This window comes from Artemia franciscana, chromosome 7 (assembly GCF_032884065.1).
Source record: "Artemia franciscana chromosome 7, ASM3288406v1, whole genome shotgun sequence".
NCBI lineage: Eukaryota > Metazoa > Arthropoda > Branchiopoda > Anostraca > Artemiidae > Artemia > Artemia franciscana.
The window spans coordinates 34,043,479-34,061,770 of record NC_088869.1 but is presented as its reverse complement, the minus strand read 5'-3'; the positions used below and the strand labels follow the sequence as shown (position 1 = coordinate 34,061,770).

Below are 18,292 nucleotides of genomic sequence, written 5' to 3'. Positions count from 1 at the left end.
TTGATCATGGAGATTTTAGTGATAGACTTTTATGATTTCAAGCCTTTACACTCCAGAAGTGACACTAAAATTGTATTTTGGTGCCATGAGGCATTTCATGGTAGTTTTGCCAAGACGAAATTATAAAAAGTGGGTAAATGTGAATCTTAGCTTTCAAATCACCTTAAGCAGTTCTCAATAATATTTTAGTACCTTATTAGTACTGGAAACAGAAAAAAGGAGACTTGTTAGCGTTTCCAGCTCTCATCAAAAATTTCCTTTAAATTGTCTCCGCCATCAACTTTTACTATTAAGGTGAATTGAAATAATAGTACCGTTCCTGAACTAGGTGCTGTTTTTCTCTGTACTAGGGTACAACTATTACTATTACATGAATCTATTACTAAGACCATGACCATTAAGTGTGTTTAGGCCCTGGGCCAGGAAAGTTTCACCAATATTCAAATTGTAGAACACAAAGATAAATTATTGTTTTTGCAGGGATAGAGGGTGGTGGTTTTACATCGAAATGAAGTAAAAATAGAATTAACTAATAAATAAACATCATTTGATTCGAGTCACCTTTCTTCACCTCCGAAAAAAAGGGCTGAATTATATTTTCTAGTTAAATTGCTGATTTGAGGAGGGTTGAGCTGAACGTGGTTGATTTGAAGGGGGGTTGAGTACGACAGGTTTGGGTTAAACGGGGAATGAGGATTGAGTTAATTAAGGGTTGAATTACACGAAAGGAGAGTTGAATTGGGATTGAAATAGATAGGGGCTGGGTTGCGCGAAGCTTGAATTACAAAGAGGTTGAGTTGAATAACAGGTTGAGCTAATCGGGTTTGAGTTGTGTGGATATTGAGTTGATTGATGGTTGAGTTGCATTAAGGTTCAGCTGAGTGATGGTTCAGTTAAACGAGAGTACAGTTAAACAGTGGTTGAGTTCGGTGAAGATTCCGTTGAATGGGGTTGAGTTGCACGGGGGTTCAGTTAAACAGGGGCCGAGTTGCACGAAGAGTCAGTTGCAAGGGGGTTGAATTTTACGGAGTTTAGTTAAACGAATGTTTAATTACACGGGTTGGAGTTGCACATTGGTCTAGTCTAGTTGCATGAGGTTTGAGTTAAATGTGGTTTAGTTGTATGATGGTTCAGATCCACCATTGTTTAGTTACATGGGGGTTCAGTTGCACCTGAGTTTAGACGTAGGATGGTTCAGTTAAACGGGTTCAATTTCTTGGGGTTCAGTTTAATGAGGGATAAATTACATGCACACACTCAAGGACCAATACAAACCTCGTCATCATGAAAATACGTAATTTCCATGATTCCCGTCTTATCATCAAGGTGAAAATTAGTTCTACCAGGATGAGACTGAATATTTTTCACTTGACCAATCAGAACAATGATAGCAACAGGCCGATTCTCTACTGTGATTTCACCACCTGGACATCGTAGAATTTGGCCAACTGTCATTGCAACTACATTTTGGGCTTTGGACATTCCAGGCTTAAAAAAAAAAGAAAGTTAAATTGAAAGTATTTTCCACTTTTAATCCTGGAAAGTTTCTATGAATACCGGGAATTTCAAAATAGCTCACTGCAGTACTATTAACAGCGAAAAAATAGTAGCATAAAATATAAAAAATATTCCATCTTTAGATCTTCCCCCTTATCTAATATACCTCCTGACGCCTTCACTTATTTTCAGGTAATTAAAAATGAGTGTACAAAGTTAATGACGCTCGATAAGGTTACGTACTTGGCCCGAGTTAGTCGATTTGACTTTCAATTGGCTCAGACAGTTTATTTACCATGATAAAAAAAAGAAACAATAAGTAGTTAAAAGAAACATTCAAGCTTATATAAAAAAAAAAATATCTACAATGGTAGTTTACAGCGAGATCAAAGTCAAAATGCATTTTTTTTTTTTTTTTTTTGTATTTTTAGTAAGAATAAAAATGATTAGAGCGATTTTGTAGCAAGAAAAAAAAAAGCTAAAATGGGGAGAAGGTTAAAGTAGACCAATGGGTTCTCGGAAATCCTGAGTTGACTGCTTACAATTTTATTCTACAAAAAAAGGCAATTCAATTTAGAAAGGGCTTTCCATTCCAATCAAATGAGATAAAATCTAAAGTTTAACATCCATCTTGTGAAAAATTATATTATGAATATACATAAAGTAGTACCATTTCATTAAGGGGGTTCATTAGAAGATCACCATATCTTGTCCATTATAAACACTTTTAGTTTATGTGGCCGAACTATCTTGAATTGATAGAGCAATTTTACCATAACTTGTAGAGCTAGGATAAGAAATACGAATAAAAGACAGAAAACTAAAAGCCAAGATCTACCTTCTGTGGAATCTTTGAAGAACAATTTGAAGAGCAATTGTGCCGGAGATAGACATATTCATGTTTGATAAAACTAACATCATTAGAAAGCGGAAATAGTGTTTTTTCGATTAAATGGTGCTGAATTTTCTGCTTTCTTTTTTTTAAGTTCAGCAAAAGGCTGTTCCTAAGAAATAGTCTAAGATACGTGCTTGGAAAACATTAGAAATCAGTATCAGTTGAACAATTTGACAGCTTTGGGAGTTCCGTGTCTCGCTACCCACCTTCATGCATATTATTAATGCTGTATGTACAATGAATTGACAACGCTTTCCTTAACATTTAGTAAGAGATTATACAGTTTCTTTATTTTTAACTTGCCTCCCATTTGCTCTTCGAACTATTGATACATTTAAGATCCTTTATCAATTTTAAGCAAAATTGCTTTGGGGTTTCCTGTGGTGCCGGGAACATTTACTAATGAGCCCCCTTGTCTTTGAGACGGTCAGCGAACGCTGAGACTCACAAAATGATTTTTAAGGTTTCAAACAGTCTTAGGCACATATCTTTCAACGACTCTCAGTCTTACTTCAAATAACCATAAATATGCAAATCATAAATTGAAAGCATAAACTTACATTTACAGTGTTGGTGAAATGCTGCCAGCGGCCAACCAATAGCTAGTCTGAAAACTATATCGTTTTTTGCAGATGCTTCAATTTCCCGGGTTAGGACGGAGCATTTTTATAAAAATGTTAAAATTGAACGCAAAAAAGGGATTGAAAAAGAATTAATCTCCCTCACTTGAATTCCTGAATTTGCAGTAAGAAACTGTAGGTAAAGAGTGACTCTTGTCAACAAAACTTTATGAAATTAAGTTTAGATAAAAACACACAACAACAAAATCTATTATTTATGTCGATTCTGGATATATGAAAGGTGTTAAGTTTAAAGTTACTCATCGAAAACTATCAGCATATGAAAATCCACATAATTTTATAAATAGGAATTGAACTCCTTTAAAGTATTGCGATCTCGATAGAAATTGTGTAATATAACACAACATTTATGAGAACCCTAAGGCCACTATCGATAAAATATAAACTTTCTTATATTTCCACAGCACGATAGTCACGAATTTAGCGATCCATAGTCCCTAGTCGTAGACTATCAAAAGAAGATTCATTCAAATGGACATTTAAAATATAGTGCCTTTTTTAAGTAAAAAAAAAAGACCGTGCAACAGAATATTACCATACTCAAGCATTTTGGCCCGTAAACAGAAATTTTGAACCAGACAAAGCCGAAATATTATCGACCAAAATTCTGAGGACTATTGAAGGGGTATTTATGTAGCGTCCCAATCTCAGAGGAATCAACTATTATGAAATTAACTATTATGATGTAGGCTAATGGATTCGCTTAAGGGGAGGACAAGGGGGATACCTGAGCCCCCCCCCCAAAAAAAAAACACCATAGGCAAATGTTTTCAAGCTTTTTATAAGAAGTGCTTCAAATGACTTGAATGAGCATTCTAATAATTACTGATTCAATCTTCGCTCTCCTTTTGTTAGGAATTTGATTCCAAAAGCCGTTTCCAGGATATTACAGATGCGCTGCTTTGACAACCTGGCCAAACACAGTGTCTTTTGATTAACCTTGCTCCTTAACCGTGAATAAATAATAGTTCTCATATGAATTCTAGCACAAAAATGTTTAAGCGGTTGGAGAAAAAACCATTTTAGTTTCCTAGTCTCCTCCCTTCAAGTCAAATCTTGAGATCCTCTTGCCCCTCTAACACTCCCCGAAAGATCCAACTTGACATCCCAGGCCATTCAAAGACATTGCAAATAACCTTATACGGTCTTAAAGTTTATTTTTTAATTTAGGTGTGAATGGATTTTTATTCACAGAGGGGCTTTTCGAAGAGAAAACGGTTAAGTGAATGGGAGACATGAAATCTATTAGAAGACCATGTGCCCCATCCATCCCGTACACCTTAGCTGAAAGTTTCAAGTGAATCTCCGAAGCGGTTCACTTGGCATTTAAGATATGCTATTTTGACAGCATGGATACACATAACCTTGCATCATTTAAGAAAAGAGTAAAAAATCATTTATTAAAATGACAAAAAATTGTTAAATTTAGGCGTCGTAACTAAATAGTTAAATATTAATTTAAATATGCTAGAATTAACTTATAAATTCAAAAATAAAGTAAAATTTGGGATTAGATTGAAGTAGTTTACTTTTATTTCTTTTTTTATATCTATTTATTATTTTATGTTGTCACTTTTTTATGGGATGATTTTTCTTGGGCCTAGGAGCAGGAGTGTACTTGATCGATTTTTTTCTCGTAAATGAGAGGTTAGGTTACGTCTAAAAGTAGGAGCAGTGTCCACTCTGTGTATTATGTTTAAGATGTAAACATTGTGGTTATGGTGTACATGAATGAAATGAGGATATTTCTATCTTAGATTTACGTTTTATGATTATATTTAGATTTTTTTTTTAATTTTATTTATATATATTTTTTTTTAATAAACCCATTGGTCTTGAACTTACGTAGTGTCTTTAGATTTACCACTGTCACAAGTCAAAACTTGATTACCACTTGACCCAACAACAACCCCTGAAAATTTCAACTCGATCTCCCAAACTGTTCTTGATATATTGCAGACACCATATTTTGTTGACCTGAGTAAAGAGAGTGTCTTTCGATTTACATCACTATTTCAACACGAAAAGATTTTAGATCCAAAAGGATTTAATTCCAAAAACGTTTAGGCAGATTTGAGACAAAATATGTTTAGCCCAGCTCTACCCCCCTCCTCCTAGTTTCCTCCAAGGTCCACACCCAAAAAAAAAACTCTCAGAAAGCTTCAACTTGTTCTTCTAAGCTGTTCCAAGAATTGTGCAGATAAGCTACTTTGATAAGCTGACAATAAATAGTGTATCTTAATTTACCGCACTTTTTAACAGGGAATAGACTATAGGTAGCAAAGACATCTATAGTGCAAAAATGTTTTGGTGGATCAGAGAAAGAACATTTTAGCCTCCCTCCGAACATTTAAGCCACCTAAAGCGATCCCCTTATTGGACACTACTCTTCTATAACGTCCTTTTTAAGCCTTCCTCTCTAGCCACTTCCCGGTAATTTGTAAAATCTCCGGTAAAATCTTTTCGTCCAACCTTTCACTTACTATCTCGATGGCTATTTAGAAGATATAGTTGGCATACATAGTCTTTGTTCATCTAGAGTGAGTCCCCATCACTCTATCAACTCTTTCATAATATACTTACCCCCTTCTTTCCTGTAAAGTTCCATTTTTAATCTTGTAAACAAGTGAAAATAATGAAAATGAATTCAAAAAATAGAAAATAAAAAAACAACAATGATAAATTCCAAAGATGAATTTAAATACCTTAAAAGCCATAACCACTTTAATAAATTATGTCTTTTTATGTTTTCTAAAAATAATGAAATTTATGCAAAAAAAAACTTAAAAATACACTACCAAGATATTTTTTTCTTTTCTTTTCTCATTGGGAACTTTTTATATATCAAGTAGGAGCAACTATTTTTTTTTCTGGAAAGATTGTGACTAGAAACAAAATACCTGATTTCAAATGAAATATGCTATCAGTTGATAAATCAGCATAAGAGTCTAAAAAAGATCAAGCTTTATTAAAGGTTTCCATAGCATCAATGGAATGACACTAAATTAAAAAAAAAAAAAAAAAAAAAAAAAAAAAAAAAAAAAAAAAAAAAAAAAAAAAAAAAAACTATCCAAATATACCTTTCTGGAACCAGCTGGTGAGCCACCAGATGGAGAACTCATAAATCCTCCACTTTGATCCATTTTCTCCGCTGTCAAGAGCTTTAAACAGTAGCAATGGAGTTAGTCTGAAAGAAAAAGAATTTAATTAGTAGCTATTTGATTAATTTTGTTTGATAACAAACTTCTATGCATCCACTAAACGTTAGAAAACACCACTAAAAGAGTATATTGCCTCTCACCTTAAGACCAACACAGAGAAGTTTTGGTAGCATGTATCTAAGACTAACCCATCCCATTGACCTAAACGTAAGAAAAGAAAATCTGATGGCAGCATTATTGCTGATACAAATGGGACTGCCTCAATAAAAATTTCTGCACAAACTTCACCACCATAACAATGGACACTTATCCTCCCAAGTTTCCTAGTTGAGGCAACTTCCTAAATGCAACTTGTTTCTTCTATCCTTGATGATATTTGCCAGAGACCAAAGAAATGTTGATGCAAACAAAACAGTAGGCCTTGATAATTTTTAAAACAACTCTTTAAAAAAAATTCCCAGTATATTACTAATGAAATTGAACTGGTCTCCTATATGTTATATGCAACAAAAGAGCTACCACAATATTGGAAACAAGCACACATCAAATTCATCCTCAAAAAAGGATTGACTCACGAATTCTGCTGAAAATTCATGCCAATTATTGTTACCTTAGTGATGAGGAAAATTGTGGAAAAAACTCCCCAATGAAACTTTTGTAACCCACTTAAAGAACAACCAATCACCTACTGACAGCCAAATCATATTTGTAAAGGCAGGCAGGGGTGCAGAGAGGGGGGATGAATCCCACCCCCAAAAAAGAAGTTCCAAGAAGTTGGTGCACAGTGCTGACACTTTGGAAATTAGCTTATGCGTCTGCATTTGTTGGAACACTGGACAATTTTGTTGGCATATTCTTTATACCCCCTCCCCCCCTAAATTCAAAACCCATGCTGCACTCCTAAAGACAGGTCTGTTGAAACATACCTGCTACAGTCTACACAATATTGCAACTAAACCATTAGAGACCAGTGGACATTCTCCTTCTTGATACAGCAAAAGCATTTGACATTTATGGTATGTATAATGCAATTTGACTTTTTACATGTTTACAGAATAAGAGCTTACTATACAAAAGGAAACCAGTGTATATTGCAATATTGGAAGCTGTAATTCAGTTGTCAAGGACGCAAACATTATAATTTCTTAACAATATTTCAATGGGAATTGAGTAGTACTACTCTCTTGTCAACCCAGTTTTTTAGGTTTTAGAAATGGGGAGGAAACAGAGCATGAAAACAACTTTCAAGTCATCTGAATTCATTCCTAAGAGTATCATTCTCCTAGTTCAACTTTTTTGAAGACGGCAAAAAGGGTAAATTTCTGTGGTTGACCAGCCTAAAGGAAACCAGGCAATAAAATTAGTACTATTAGGTTCTTTATTTTATGCTCTTTCATTATACTACAGTTACTTTCCCAACAACCTGCCTTACTACCACTATCCCCCTTGATTATCTCATTGGCACATACAGTTCTAATGTTACATTTCTCTATTGTTTTGTATTTTATGATATATAATTTATTTTAAGCGAAAAAAGAGTAAGCCTTAGGCTCGTCTTTTTACAAAAATGATAGCAAAATACAGCAACAAAACCATACATGTAACAGTCCCATAGCCCTGCTGCATTAAAAAATAACAACAAAAACAGGGACAAAACTTCTCATCCTGAGCAACAAAGTCATAGACGTTATAGTTTACAGTCCCATAGGTCTTTCACATTACAAAATAGCAAAAACATTACTGATAAAAATATTATATATATATATATATATATATATATATATATATATATATATATATATATATATATATATATATATATATATATATACATGAACTGGTTGTCTGGGTATTGATTGGTACCACAAATACAAAATTCCATAGGCTTATCACATTCATAAAGAAACAAATGCTTCATGACAAACAGAAAAAATTTCACAGTGCTCCTCTTGGGTGGCATTAAGTAAACAATTACATATTAAAGACCATAAATGTAATGGTTCCATAAACTACCTTTTAGAAAGAGGCCCAGACCAGAACTATAATATTGTTTGTTGACATAAAATGGTCAGGCAACATGTGCCATGATTGAATGGATGAATTTACACAAGACCCCTGTCCAACCTTTCTTGAAACCCTTTGCTGGTAAAATTTCACTTAGTTCAGCCATGTGGGTGAATAATGGCTAAATTGAAAGAAATCACCACAGGATAGATTACCAACAGGTAACCAAATCAAATTTATCTCTCCTGAATTGTCAAGACAGTAGGCACAAACTGCTTACCCTACACTCGTAAGGTAAATATTTTAAATAAGGAACACATTTAGATGTTTATCTTTGCATTTTTTTGAAAATAAGCTGTGACTCTGATTTTCTTGTTGATCATTACACAGATGACCATTATCCAACTATAGGTTGCACAATTGTCTTATACAGTTTAGCAAAGCTTTGCAGGTTAAATCTTCTAAACATTCTTTTGATGCCAAGCAAATGGTAGTTTGCCTTATGTTATATAGCTAACGCTTGATTATCAAACCTCAAGTGATAAAAGTCCCTGATTTATAGGCATTGAATTAAAATTAGAAAATTAGTCAATAAATTTAAATCTTCCTGTATAAGAGCCACATCAACTAGGAAGGATAAACCATACAAAGCTTTATATGATCTGTAAACATTTTAATTGGACTATGTTGGATTACCTGTGGCAAACCAATTAAAAATATACAAAATAAAACTGGTCCAAACAACTACCCTGGAGAACTCTATTCAATACACTACACTCTTCAGATAAAGCCTCACCAGCCTTAATATTTGGTTACCTATCTGTTATGAAATCTGTAATCCCAGCCAAAGTTCTACATCCAATTCCATAATTTTGGTGATTTTTCAACAGCTGAGGTATTGCAACTTTGTCTAATGCTTTAGAAAAATGAATATGAATACAATCAAACTTTTGAGCAGAATCAGCTGTCTTAAGAAAATACTGAATTACTTTCATTAACTAGGTTTTACAAGACAAATTTTTTTAACACCATGCTGTACTACATGCCACTGGTCATTTTTTCAAATAAATCTTGGAACAATAAACCATTTTTTTTTCCATAACTCTTGGAAAAATAGAAGTCTTTGAAATGAAACAAAAATTAAAATTTAAGCTAACCTTCTTCTACCCTTGTGAAGCGGTTTTACCACTGCCTTTTTCTACACAGTAGGGCATTCACCAGAGTCTAAACAAAGGTTAAAATGAAAAGCAAGAGAAGTGACCAGACAAGAAGCCAATTCATGCATAAGAACATTTGAAACACCATACGTATCAGGGCCTTTATCAAACAAGATCACATATAGTGTTTTGTACATGTTAAGGTACAATACCTGAGTTGCCAAATTGCGACCCATTTTGCAGTAAATGAGCTAACTGCACAGAACAAATTATAAAGAGGCAACAGTATTTAAAAAAAAAAATGATGACTAAGTTTCATGAGAAGAAAAGAAGAAATCAATTGATGAAAATTTATATTATTGATTTCATTTATTTTCTGAGTGAAAGGAACTAAAGCTCCTGCTACTCCTTTTGTTTCAGAAGTATTATTTTGCTTTTTCATATAAGTTTATTGCGTGGTTAGAGTTTCTGGAATTTCCCTCTCCTGAACTCAATGTTTCCTAGCTCTTCTAGTCCCCTCGGGGAAGGGGGCCAATCATCTAATTGGTTATCAGAAGCGAATATTCCTATTGTTGTATCTCCAATATCCAATGATGATAACCTGAATGAAACCATGATTACTGTCTCTGAGTCACCAATCTCTGAAACTGATAACCTGCTAAATGAGGATTTTCAGACAGTGGGCAGAAAACAGAAAAGAAAAAAACCTTCTATGGGTCCTCCTGAAATAGTTGGACTCTCAAACTCAGTCCCAGCTGTGGAGATAAAGGACAAACCATTGTCCTTTTTACTCCAACAGTAAAAGATCAATCTTTCTCTGTCAAAAATATTACTAATATTAGAATGAATCTTTTTAAAGCTTTTAGATGCAGCTTCAGTGTGAATGTGAACAGAGATTGTTCACTTACGGAGATGAATGACCCCTTGTTTCTAGACAGAAATGAAGCCTGCAAAGCACTTAGCCTACACAAAATTGGCAATATCCCTGTTACACCTGAATGGTGGAAACCAACCCTGAAAAATTCTCAGAAAATAGTGCTGTACAACATACCATTGGAACTGTCAAATGATGACTTGAAAGATGGTCTTATGAACAATAAGGGGGAAATGCTGGAGGTTCTGGATGTTCATCGTATGTGCAAGCTAGATTCTAAGGGAACAAGAAGTAGTAAGAGTGTCCTCTTTATCTTACCTGCTAGTTCCCAATTTGACTCGGTTTTCCTTTTTGGTCAGCAAAAAGCTCATAAAATATACCAAGAAAAACCTCTTCAATGCTCAAAATGTTTTAAGCTTGGTCACTCATCTAAGTATTGTTCTTCTTCTGAACCAGGGTGCCCTAATTGCCTTGGTAATCACTCCTTGTCTACAGAAAGTAGATGCACTGAAGTGCCTAAATGTACAAACTGTGATGGTAGACATCAATCAACAGATCACAATTCATGTCCTAAATATGTTCAGCGAGCTAAAGTTTTAAGGATTGCTCTTCAAGAAAATGTCCCTTTCCTGATAGCTGCAATGGAGCTGGCCAAGCTCTCCAAAGTACCATCAGGTCCAAGAGTTAATGAGGCCAAGGAAGTGAATTTAGCCCTTCCTCAAAAACCCTGGCTACAGGTCCACAAGAACAGCCAAAATCAGGCACTCATACCTCCTACTGAGACTTCTTACCCTCTGTTGGCTAAGGAGCATCCAAAGGAAGCTGAAGCTAGTCCATCCCTCAACAATCCAAAGACTAATCCTAAATCCTGGTCTGAAAGAGTGGCAGCTTTTCCAAATATTTCTACTCAAGCCATCACTATGCAAGATAGAGTTGGACCTCGTATTACTAATTTAATTAAATATGTTGCATCAGTGGACCTGATCTTACAATCAAATATGGCTAAAGATAAAAAAAAGCCAGTATAACAAAAAAAATTGCAGAACACTACTTTTCCAATTCTATTTTCAATGAAATAGGAACAGAATTATCATCCATTCTCTCAAAGTATCATGTATGTCACCTATTTAACCCTTCCTATGTTAACTAAGCTGCAGATCCTACAATGGAATTGCGTCTCTTTAAATTCAAATAAACTTGCTGATCTTATCCAATGTGCAAATGATAATAGAATTGGGATTATTTGTCTACAAGAGACTAATCTTCATCAGTACAAGAAAATCAAAATGCCTGGGTACAAGTGCTACAGGAAAGATAGATCAACTAACAGAAAGAAAGGGGGTGTGGCAATCTTTGTTCATGTTTCAACCCCAACACTCCCCTCAACCCTTAACTATCTACAGGTATGAAATAGATGTTGTAGGTATAATAATTACCTTAGCCAATGGTAACCATCTTGCCATAAAATCCTTTTATAATCCATGTGGGAGTAAGGACATCAAAGTATCTTGGAAGCAGAATTATCAGGTAATAATACCTTTATTTTTGGTTATTTTAATGCCCATAGTCCTCTCTGGGAACAATCAGCTGGTAGCAACAAAGCAGGAAGATGAATAGAGTACATATTGTCCAATTTTCCTGACACCTTGATTTTCACTCCATTTGACTTTCAGACCAGGTATAACATTTCTTCTAACTCTTTCTCAACTATAGAGTTGCTTCTAGGTCCTTCTTCATATTGTGATTTAGTTCAGATGGTAAAGGTGTCGTCTCTTCAATCTGATCATTGTGCAATTCCTACATCATTTCAAGATTTATGCTACACTCCCAAACCTTACGTCCCTACATTTATTAACTCCAAAGGTAATTGGTCCCTTTTTCGTGAGATATTAAATGAAGTAGATTTTTCCTTTGTTTCTCCTAATTCTGATATTAATGCCATTGAATCTAATTTGAAATCAATCCTGCTGGAGTCAGCTAAATTGGCAATTCCAATCACTAGGGAGCATTTTTACAATGGCTCCATAAGACCCAAAAATTGGTGGAATGATGAGTGTAGGGTTGCAGTTCTGGCAAAAAGAAAGGCTCGTAAAATGTTTCAAAAGCACCCATCTCAGTCAACAACAATCTCTTATAAGCAGTCATGTGCTAAGGTGAAACTAATTTGTAGGAGAGCTAAACAGAGTACATGCCTGAATTTCAGCTCAAGGATCAGTTTTAGAACCCCAATTTCAAAGGTCCATAATTTCATTAGCCAACTAAATAGTGGAAAGCAGCCTAATGATGACCGTAGATATGATATCATTCAGGATGGATATCCAATTATTTCAGATAAAAAGAAGGCAGATCTGTTTATGGATATTTTTAAAAATGATTGCTCAGATTTTCATCCCATCCAACCTCCTTTTTGTAATCTCCCTCTTACCTGTTCTTATAAGGGTACTCTGATGAAACCGTTTTCCCAAGATGAATTTTGTGTAGCACTTAATTCTCTTAACATCAAGTCTTCCCCAGGTTATGATGGTATTTATATGAAGGGTATTCTTGAGTCCCCAAAGGTGGTTCATACAGCCCTCTTAAGTCTTTATAATCTTATTTGGTCAAACCAAAATTTCCCAGATGCTTGGAAGATTGCTCAGGTATTCCCAGCTTTAAAACCTTCTTATTCATCAAATGATCTTAAGTCTTGCCGTCCTATATTGGTATTACCTTCCTTTAGTAAAGTTCTGGAAAGGCTTGTCTTATCAAGAATTGAGTGGTTTGCTGAAGTCAACAATCTCTTTCCTAGTGAAGAAACAGGTTTCAGAAAAGGACATAGCTCTTTAGACAACATTACACAGCTAGAAATTGATGTTTGTAACTCTCTTAAAATTAGACATGTCACAATGGCTGTTCTGTTTGACTGGTCAACTGTCTATGGAAATGTAGTCCACAATAAATTATAGGAAATCCTAATAAATCTTGACTTCCCGTATCCTTTAATAAGTTTCATAAAGTCTTTTCTAACTGATAGATATTTTTACGTTCAAGTAAATCAGTCTAGAGGTGAGCAATGCCCCATTACGAGAGAACTTCCTCAAGGTGCAATATTGAGCCCTCTTCTATTCAACTTGTATGTTTCTGAATTTCAAGTATCTCATGCATCATTTGGCCTTTATGCAGATGATTTGATCATTTGGAAGTCGGGAAGGGATATTAGCCTTCTTCAAAGCCTTATTCAACAGGATGTAAGTTTAGTCCAGAGATTCTCTTTAGCATTTGGCTTCCCAATCTCAATCAGTAAAACTAAAGCCATTATATTTACTAATGGTACTCAAGATCCTCCTAATCCACTGTCAATTTTCTCAAGGGAGATCCCATATTGCAAATCAGTGAAGTTACTTGGTTTATTAATGGATTCTAAAATGCAGTGGCATGAACATATTAATTCTTTGAAATCTCTGATTATTCAGAGACTTTGTATTCTGAAAAGACCTGCTGGAAGTAAGTGGGGATGTCAACCAAAAAGTATTTTGGATTTTTACAAATTATATATTCATTCAAATATAGAATATGGGATTCAAATTTTTTCAGTTCATCCTCCATCCTCATTCAAAATCCTTGAATCTTTACAAAATTCTGCTATTTGAATAGCTTTAGGTGTGCATAAGCATACTCCTCTGTCAAAGTTAAGAATACTGTCGGGATTGGTATCCCTAAGGGAAAGAGCATCTAGTCTAAGGATAAAATATTTCTCGCAAATCCAGGCTTATGGAGCCAAGCATGCTGTATATGCACATACCTTTGCTGAGAAGTCAGCCTGTCCCAATGCCCATTCATCATGGAATCAGTTTCAACTGGAGGTCCCAAACTGGAATCAACATTTGCTTTATGCATATCCTTTTACTGAGTCCCCCCCCCCCCCCCATGGGAAATGAGTCCTCCAAGCTGTCAAGTAGAACTTATCTCTATTAGTAAAGATTTGATTCCTAATTACGAGATCCAGACTATTTTGGCTGAACACATCTCAAACCCCAACTATAGAAAAATATATACAGATGGATCTGTCCAGAGGGAAAGAGCTGGAGCAGGAGCATTTATCCCATCCCTGAATTTGAACATTTATTCTCCTCTCTCATTGGGATCTTCTATCTTGTCTGCTGAATTATGTGCCATCCGCCTGGCCTTGGATGCACTTATAAATTATAACATGGAATCTGAAAATATACTCTGTCTCTCTTACTCTAAATCAGCATTACTACTGATCCAAAGTATTAATAGAATTGCTAATGACAAAGATTTATATAATATTAGAAGACAGCTTCTTAGTCTTAAGATCAAAGAAAACGAAGTTTATTTTCAACATGTTCCTAGTCATAAAGGCATAAAATATAATGATATGGCTGATTCTCTAGCAGCAAAGGCTTCCATGTTATTTCCTAGTCCTTCCTCTGGCCTCAATTCACGAGATATTATCAGGCAAAGATCCAAAGTTAATCACAGTAAATTAATGTTATCTCTATTTCATACAAGATTAAATACAGTGCTATATTACCAGCTGAAATCAGGTGCCCTACTTCTAAATAGCTTGTTATTTAATTGGAAGCTACATCATTCCCCTTTATGCCGAATCTGCTTTTCAGCAGAGGAAACAATCCAGCATATTTTATTCGATTGCCAGGCTCAGAGTGAGGAGACTGTTGCTCTTAAGTGTTTCTGCTCCTTGGCTAAGATTCCAAATACTTATATAGCTATTCTGGATTCTAACCTGCCATGGGAAATTGATTGTAAGATATTTAAGGCAGCAATTGATACCTTAAAGAAGAGAAATATTGTTTAATAAAGATTAAAGCTTGAAGAAGTCTATTTTTAAAGGGACGCGATTTATCCATAATTTTTGATTGTGCAGAAGAGAGCGGGAATGAGTAGGAAGAGCCATATTGGTACCGGCTGGCCTAGTGCCTTAAACTGCTGGGGACAGGTAGCTCAGGTACTCGCACTTCCCACAATCAATAACAGTGTATTATTGTTCATAATCGTATATATCCATTGTTTGCAGACTGGAGGAGAAGAGCACTTCTGGTAGCTAGTTTTTCTGGAGAAGAAGTCAAAGAGGTGAAAGGACTTGTTAGTCCATATACCTCCCTACAATTTTTGGAATTGGAACTTCATTGAGAATAGCTGTCTTCTTCTTATCATTACCAGCAAGTTCAAAAGTGGCAGGATTACTTAAGATTGTAAATAACAGTGGCTTTCTTTGTTAACTAGCTTTCTTGTATATTTTGACTGGTGAAGAACAATACAACAAAAGGTTGCAATACAGGTCTTATGTAAAGATACCATTTGAAATAATTTAAAATGTGGATAGGATAAACAAACAATGAAGGGCAATGTGATCATCTGATTAATAGAAAGATACTATACATTATAAAGTACACCTAATAATTAAGTTAGGCTACCATGGGAACAATCCTTGGTCCAACATTACTTAATACCTTTATCAACAATACTGTTCAATTTGTCAATAATAAAATGAACCTTTATGCAGATGATCAGCCCTGCAAAAACAGCCAAAGAGAAAACCTTATTACAAGCTGACCTAGATAAACTCCCTGATTGGGCAAAAATCTGGAGGTTAGTACAACATTAAGAAATGCAGGACAATTCATTTGGTAGAAAGAATTTGAAGAGTCAGTATTACATGTGTGGAATAGATAGTGTTGGGCAAATGATTGATTCTTCCCATGCTGAAAGAGACCTGGGTATAGTTTTGGATGATGAATTGAAGTTTGAACAACATGCTTGGTCAGTTGCCTCCAAATCACTCCAGACTCTGGGAATTGTAAAAAGAAAGTTCTGCATTAGGTCACCAAAGCTGACGTCAAAGTTAATCAAAGAAATTGTTCTACCAAAACAGGAATTTGATATGTGTATGGCAACCCTATTAAATAAAGGTAACAAGAGTGTCCGAAGGCAAGCAATTAAATCAAAAGAAGGTTGTAAAAGCCAGGACTACTCATCCCACATGGAGAATTTACAGATTCCTATCGTCTCCTATCAATGGAAGCATAAAGATGTCATAATGGCCTATCAAATGCTCCACACTCAGTCCTTTCAACAAAATATGCTTCAACTTGACCAGCCAACAAGCATTATAGGACATACCATGAAGCTGTACTGCAAACATGTCAACACCAGACTAGAGAACAGCTTCTTCCCAAATAGAGTCATGGGGCTCTGAAACTCCCTAAGCAAAGAAGCAGTCTTAGCCCCTAGCATGGAGGCATTCAAAGAAGCTTGGACAAAGATTGGTCATCTAAGCCACTGCTTCAAGAAAGGGATGCAGCTGACACATTGGCTCAGCATCATCACTAGCCAGCACCTACAGGATAATTCCTTATTTGTTGGACAATGCAATTAAAAGTAAGCTAATGATACTTGGAAAGAGCATGAAATAAGGTGTCTGATTATAGGCCTAGCCTACTACTTTCATTGGTAAATATGTCACAGTTCATATTATTGACTTACCAATAAAGTGAAAACACCACTTGATGCCTTTTTTATGCTGTTTATGAATATAATAATTGCTTCTATTGCAAATTAAAATTTAAGCACTTTTTGAGCTCTTAAAAATGATTAATTTTCAATTAAAGTATGGGTTATTGCTTGTTTTCTGACAAAATGACAGTGTGTTTTCTCAGTGCTGTTTTCTTGGTTGTTTTTGACAAAATAATGCTACATTTTCTCAGTGCCAAAATTGTTTATAATAAGGTTAGTTTAGGTTAGGTTAAAAAGTGCTTAAATTTGGATTTGCAATAGAAGTGATTATTATATTCATAAAGAGCATAAAAAAAGTACTGAATGGTATGTTCACTTTATTGGTAAGTCAATAATATGAACTGTGATATATTTACCCTTTCATTTTATTAGCATAGCTTGTTTCCTTTAGATGTGGCCACCCAAAGCAAATTTCCTGGAAAAAGCTCATCATTAGAAGTTTTACCAAGTATTTGACAAGTTTCAACAGAAATATTAGCTTACTAGGTATACCTGACTCAGTTCTTCTTTTTGTTTAGGCTACAACTAAATAGGCATGCTTTATCCTTTACTGAGAAAAAATTGTAGAAGGAGAATATGCAGTACTTTTACATAAGTTTAACTGAAATACTATAGTTTGCATTGGATATGGTAAAATTCTAGTTGCATGACTTCTTGCTATCTCAAAAAAGGCATTAGGTTAGGAAAATGGAACTTTCAGGGATGAATCTACAGACTAAAGTATGTCCTGGGAAGATATTTTGAAGTAACTATCTCTACTCCTTCTCCCTCTAGAGGGCCCTGACCTGTGATGACCTTTAAAAATATGTGTGTCATAAAAGTGAAACCTTGCAAAATATATCTTCTGCTTAATTGAAGTACAACAAAATTGCTTTCAGCTTCATAACTTTGCTCAATTCCATTTTATAAGGTTTTAAAGATATGCAAATACATTTCCTAAATTTTGAAAAAAAAAACATTGAAATGGCTCAAAATTTCACTCAAATAATAGGAATTGCATTTTCAAAACTAAAGGCAGAGAAAAAGCAACTAGTAACTGAAAATTAAGGTAAAATGTTGTATTGTCAAAATTTCAACAGGTATAGACCTGTCAGGTAGACAAATTTCAGGGCCCTCTAGAGGGAGAAGGAGTAGAGATGGGTACTTTAAAATACCTTCTCAGGACATACTTTAGCCTGTAGACCCATCCCTGAAAGTTTCATTTTCCTAACCTAAACCCTTTCTGAGATAGCAAGAAGTCAATTAACTAGAATTTTATTCTTCATTCAACCAGAAGATCTATTTTGCAAGGTTTCACTTTTATAATGCACATAATTTTTGGTAAAATTTTAGTTAATTGACTTCTTGTTATCTTGGAAAGGGTTTAGATTAGGAAAATGAAACTTTCAGGGATGGGTGTATGGGCTAAAGTATGTCCCAGGAAGGTATTTTGAAGTACCCACCTCCACTCCTTCTCCCTCTAGAGGACCCTGAAATTTGCCTACATGACAGGTAAATACCTATTGAAATTTTGACAAAACAACATT

The 18,292-nt window shown here is 34.9% G+C and overlaps 3 protein-coding genes across 6 annotated transcripts in view; 2 read left to right on the top strand and 1 right to left on the bottom strand.

Annotated features, from left to right (window-relative positions):
* Positions 1–18,292, bottom strand: part of LOC136029194 (replication protein A 32 kDa subunit-like) — a 29,688-nt gene that overhangs the window by 9,999 nt on the left and 1,397 nt on the right. For all 4 annotated transcript variants that reach the window (XM_065707336.1, XM_065707332.1, XM_065707333.1 and 1 more), the window contains exons 2-3: positions 6,114–6,220; positions 1,276–1,488 (exon numbers count right to left, since the gene is read on the bottom strand). In XM_065707336.1, coding sequence (XP_065563408.1) covers positions 1,276–1,488; positions 6,114–6,176 — 276 coding nt within the window. In that variant the 5' untranslated portion in view covers positions 6,177–6,220. The remainder of the gene's footprint in view (positions 1–1,275; positions 1,489–6,113; positions 6,221–18,292) is intronic.
* On the top strand, positions 10,199–11,257 carry LOC136029674 (uncharacterized). Its single transcript, XM_065708178.1, has one exon. It carries the CDS (start codon positions 10,199–10,201, stop codon positions 11,255–11,257), a length of 1,059 nt encoding a protein of 352 aa, XP_065564250.1.
* LOC136029673 (uncharacterized) lies at positions 11,984–13,174 on the top strand. Its single transcript, XM_065708177.1, has one exon. The coding sequence runs from the start codon at positions 11,984–11,986 to the stop codon at positions 13,172–13,174; it is 1,191 nt and encodes a 396-aa protein (XP_065564249.1).

What these genes read in the sequence shown, in the direction of transcription:
- LOC136029674 (XM_065708178.1), top strand. Translation starts at nt 10,199, where the DNA reads ATGAATCTTTTTAAAGCTTTTAGATGCAGCTTCAGTGTGAATGTGAAC.
- LOC136029673 (XM_065708177.1), top strand. Translation starts at nt 11,984, where the DNA reads ATGGTAAAGGTGTCGTCTCTTCAATCTGATCATTGTGCAATTCCTACA.